General features: G+C 31.1%; 1 protein-coding gene across 1 annotated transcript; it reads right to left on the bottom strand.

The window, feature by feature from the left end:
• Positions 1-537: 537 nt before the first annotated feature.
• On the bottom strand, positions 538-4,712 carry LOC145320274 (uncharacterized). The gene is made up of 7 exons (XM_080162697.1): positions 4,554-4,712; positions 4,027-4,134; positions 3,635-3,718; positions 3,068-3,166; positions 2,450-2,545; positions 2,108-2,187; positions 538-1,373 (listed from the first exon to the last, which is right to left on the bottom strand). The coding sequence occupies exons 1-7, from the start codon at positions 4,622-4,624 to the stop codon at positions 1,303-1,305; spliced, it is 609 nt and encodes a 202-aa protein (XP_080018823.1). The 5' UTR covers positions 4,625-4,712; the 3' UTR covers positions 538-1,302.
• Positions 4,713-5,355: the final 643 nt, after the last annotated feature.

The following is a 5,355-nucleotide window of genomic DNA, read 5'->3' as shown; positions in this document are numbered from 1 at the left end:
AGCAAAGATGAAGCACAAGACCTCAAAAACAGCATTAACTGTTGAAACTTGAAACCAAAAGATGCATATATATTTTATATTTACAGCAAAATCATCCTAAATGAATAATAAAGCTGCTATTCTAAAAATTCAGATTTGCCTATTTTTTGGTTCGCAGTGTATTTAGGACTAGATTAAAGAGATGCTTATATCAGAATCCATCCTATTATATAAAGTAGAAGGCGTTTTTTGTCTGTCCCGAAGGATCTCGCTAACCGCTGAACCGATATTGTTCCCCTTTACAGTGAAGCTTCTTATAGGTCCTGGAAAGGTTTTTAACTATTTTTGGGGAGGGTGTCTTCACTCCCCTCCCCCAAAAAAAATTTTTACAACTCTTTTTAAACTCAAATTTAAAAAGGGATAAGGTCGACTTTTCCCCCTCCTAGAGGCTTCTAGGGGCGTATCCGCTAGTTAATAATAAATGTTCTTAATTTTTTTTATTTATACATAAATTAAAAATTCATAATTATCTAAAATGATCACAAGCCTTCTTAATATTGAAACAAAACACAATAAACAAGGATGACAACATCCATAAAAGCGAAGCTCTGAAACGGTAGGACAAACGGACATTAACACTTGTATAATGTCAGAACTGAATAATCAGAATGCGAATGTATAAGAGTCAAAGCAAAATTGTAAGTAAATTTGTTGAAAAACTGCTTGATACAAGATAATGATTATGGACATACTTACATTTTTAGGACTTGATTATAGAGTTGCTTCGCCTAAAATATTGTACTTTTTTGTCCCAGGAATCAGTATATCAAAAATCAGACCAATCAGATAATTAGGTCACATACAAATTTGTTGTTAAAAATGTTAAAAAAATCAACATGTTTAAAATGAACGTACGGACATTCTGGTAATGATTATAGAGTTGCTACGCTTTCTAAATCGTACCTAACTATTACAGGAATCACCATGCAAAATTTGAAATCGATAGGACAATTCTAACATGCCTGAATTAACGAAAAAAGCTATTTAATAAAGTAAAAAAATCAACATGTTTAAAATGGACGTACGGACATTCTGGTAATGATTATAGAGTTGCTACGCTTTCTAAATCGTACCTAACTACTAAAGGAATCACCATGCAAAATTTGAAATCGATAGGACAATTCTAACATGTCTAAATTAACGAAAAAAGCTATCCGTGACGGACGGACGGACGTACGGACGGACGGACGTACGGACGGACCGACCCTAATTATAGAAAAGCTTCGCTTTTAAAAAAGTTTTAGGGCGCATTAACAAAACATTTCAATATTTAGTTGGTTTTAGAATCGCTAGGTGTCGCCCTGAGATGGTATCCTCTTTTACTAAGGTAAAACCTAAAACAAAAAGGACCTAAAAACAGCAGTAATGCAATTATGAGTCTGGAATATGGTTGGTCATAAAGAATTGCTTAACCTTGCCTTTTATTTTTAAAAATAATTATGAGAATTTAAGAGTTTGTGTAAGATGGAGGCATCTTAGCTGACGTGCTTTTTTAAAAGATAATATAAAGCAGTGTGATTTGATTGCTTATAATCCTTTGAGGCTTAATTAATCCTAATTTAAATCAAAAAAGTCTAAAGAAAATAAAACTCAAATGAGAAATTGCGTCTTAGATATAACACCCAAAACTTTTAAAATGAACTAGCCTAAAAGATATCTTAGGGCCTACGTTAAACTTCTCTAAAATGGAAAACTCAATTAATTCATTGGTTAGCGAAATCTTAACAGACAAGCAAAAGCCTTACTAATTCATGTAATACTAGGAGAAGGGGGGGTGTCTGAATTCTGAAACCAAATTTTTATTTTAGTTTTTTTTAAGTAAAAAGAATTTATTTTTTTTGGGGGGGGGGAGTTATTTTGTTCAAGGGTTGATTTATCTTTGGTGGGTTTGGGGGTGTGGTGCCTTCCCCTTTAATGGTTTTATACCTCCCCAAGACCTATGACAAGATATATGGTAAATGAGAAACCTATTGGTTCAGCGGTAAGTGAGATCCTTTCGGTACACAGACACAGATCCTTTTACTTTATTATTATAGAAAGATTTAAGGAAGCAAGATGATGACTTTACCATTATCTAATACTGGTTTATAGTGTTCTCTCTCCCAATCATGAAGTATAACTACACCACTCTTCTTTAACAGTTTATTCCTGAAAGTTTTGAAAATATTAAATCACAAAAAATAAAAAGTAGTATTTCTTTCTTTATTTCTATTTGCGTCCCTTAAGATTTCAAAACGGCTATAGCAATTTTTTTTATCATAGCCTTAACATTTTTCAAGAAACGCTAAAAAATGAACTGCAGTTTGAATATTTTTGTTTTGTTAAAAGGGAATTATTGGACCCTTTGATTGTACGATACTTTTCTAGGAGTCTTCCGAAGTAAAAACCTTATACATTAAAGGTGATTTACCTTAAAACAGAGAGTGCAACATGTACCCTCGCCCTTCCATCATCAATTATCACATCAAATTTTTCATTCAGACTTTTACCAAACTCTATATAATCCCTAAATAAAAAAAAATATGAGAACATCCATAAAGCAAAGCTCTAAAACGGTAGGACAAACGAACATTAACACTTTTAGAGTGTTAAAACTTAATAAGAAGAATAGAAATGCATAAGTCAATACAAATTCTATGTATTTTATTTTCAAAACTGCAAAAATGCAGGACAAATTTAAGGACTTTATTCTAAAGATGCTTCGTTTATAACATTGTACCATAGAATAGATCAGGGATCTTAAGGGATAAGACAATGGCCGATAAATTGATAATCATCCATATTCCATAATGTTAATACACAAAATTACTCTTTAAGATTTAAATTAATGGATGAAACTTTAAACACCTAATTAACCAACCAATAAAAAATTCAACCAAAGTCCCTAAAGCTGTTAATGAAACGAATAAGAAAACCCTACTATAAAACTTTAAGGACTAGTGTAATAAACAGTCTATTGTCCCCTCTCTCTCTGGAAAAGATAAAAAAAAGAATATAGAGTAGATACACTTTTTTAAAATCTCTTTACCTGAATTCTTGATAATCTCCATCATGGAAGAATATAGCAGGAAAGGTATTGTCAAAATTTGGATTATTACATTCTATCACATTAACACTTACTTTATCCCTGAATTATATTGACAATAACATTTCAAGAATTTTAAGGATATAAGTAGCTCAATACAGTGGAAATGGTTTTTTTTCATTGGTGAATTAAAATGTATACTGGCCTGCCATTTGTAAATTAGTCAGTGTTTTGGCCTATCATTTGTCGTTTGTATTGTATGACGTCATTATTTATAAGAACTATAAACAGCTTCAACAATAAGGATAATTTTGTCCAATAGTTGCGTTGCACAGCCTAGACAAACTCTCATGACCGGTAAACAGACAATGTAAAAGTTTAGATTACTAATAATTGATAATTCAACAAGTCAGACGTATGGACAGACTCTAGAAGTGCTATCCAAATAAAAAATATACCATAAATGGCTCCATCAAAATTCCACCCTCAAAGGATTGCACCCGTAAAGTAACCTTTCCTTTTAATACTGTGTATTCTTGTGTGGATTATTATTTATTAGAAAAAAATTACCTGAATGTTGAATTTTTCAATTTTTCTGTGATTATTTGTCCCCATTCTGGGACATGTTCAATACATACCCACTTCTTTACATATCTAAAAAGTAAATTGTTAAGTAGCGGTGCTCTATATCAAAACTGACTAAATTATTTGATTTTGAAATTCAATGACTTTTACTGTACATACGACTATCTTTCTGCCCGACTTTCCCTTCTTATTCTTCAAAATTTATCTGATAAATTAATGCACAAACCTCCAATATGATGATCAAAATTACCCCTTTTGTAGATTACAATTTCTAGTTGAACAATTCTAGTCAGAACCAACTTTAGAAAAAAAGTACCTTGAATAACTTTTGGTATCAGTATATTTCAAGGTATGTAGCCATGGCCTGGTAAGAATACCTGCTGAAAAATGTGGTAGAGTATCCACAGCCCCACTCTAAGACAGAAGTATGAGGTGTAAGTGTAGAACATACAAGCTTCACATTCAACAGGTCCATGTGTGGGATTCTAAGAAAATATTTTTATCAATCCTTGCATAAAAGTAACAGGATGTCTCTCTAACTGTCTTTGTGTGATTCTCAATGAAGTAAAGGTTCTTATTGACCAAAAAGTTACAACTATTTTGGGAAAGGGTACCTCTTCCCTCCTAAAATAAATCGACTGTAAGATAAATCTTGAACCTTTTTTTTCTTTTTAAAACTAAAATAAAAAATGGAGCGTAAATTTTTGCGACAATTTTTGCGATATCTTAGATGCAGATTTATGTGCAAATCCTTGACTTTTTCCAGCCTTAAAACCAACCAATACTAGTCATGATTAAAACATTATTTTTATGTACCAGCCAGCTGCCAAACTACCATTTAGCATCAGCTATGAACTGAATACATAACTGATTACCCCCCCCCCCCTTAATAACTAAAACTTACCCTTCTGCAGAGTTTAATTGTAGATTACTGAAAGATTGAAAACAATCTTCTTGGTGCGACGTAAGCGACATCTGATCTTTAGTTTTAGAACTAAAATCCACATTGTATTCTTGTCTTCTATGGTTTAGTTCTGACAGTCTAATTGTACAAATGATCTTTACACTTATTAAATAAAAAAAACATTTACTTATCTTATTCTTAGGTGTTGAATTTAAAATTGCCCACAATGATAAGTATATTCATGTCCAACTATAGATATAAAAGATTATTTCCAAATATTTTCAGTTTTATTTTTGAATTTTATATTCAAATATCTTCTTTTATTTCTGTTTATAGAAACCTAAACATAAATTTTAAGCTTTCTAGGATGTTTATAAAAAGTATCAATTCTCTAACAAATATTATAGAATTCATCTAAAAGATCTTTTCCTTGCTTCTAATGATATATAATTTGTTTTATTATCACTCAAATTTCCAAAATTGAAACTGAAATAACCAATAACAAACGTTAATGCTAAAGTAACAGCATATTGAGTCCTTTTTAGAGCCATTTTCAAAGCTTTAACATAGACTTTTATTCACTTTTATTTTAAAAAGTTCAACGATTGAATTTTTAACACTATAAATCAGTTTTTATAAAGCTTTGATAGCGACGAACTTTCGATTGGTATATTAAAATTATTTCGGATTTCGCTAGTGAAAAAATTGCAAGTCATGAAATTTTCCCGTAATACTGCAAATGAATCAGATCTTTTTAAAAAAGGATGAAACAAATCTGCAAACATGTGTATAAAAAGCTCAG

Source organism: Acartia tonsa, chromosome 5, assembly GCF_053477335.1.
Source record: "Acartia tonsa isolate MP-2025a chromosome 5, ASM5347733v1, whole genome shotgun sequence".
Lineage (NCBI taxonomy): Eukaryota > Metazoa > Arthropoda > Copepoda > Calanoida > Acartiidae > Acartia > Acartia tonsa.
This window is presented reverse-complemented; position numbering and strand designations above follow the sequence as displayed.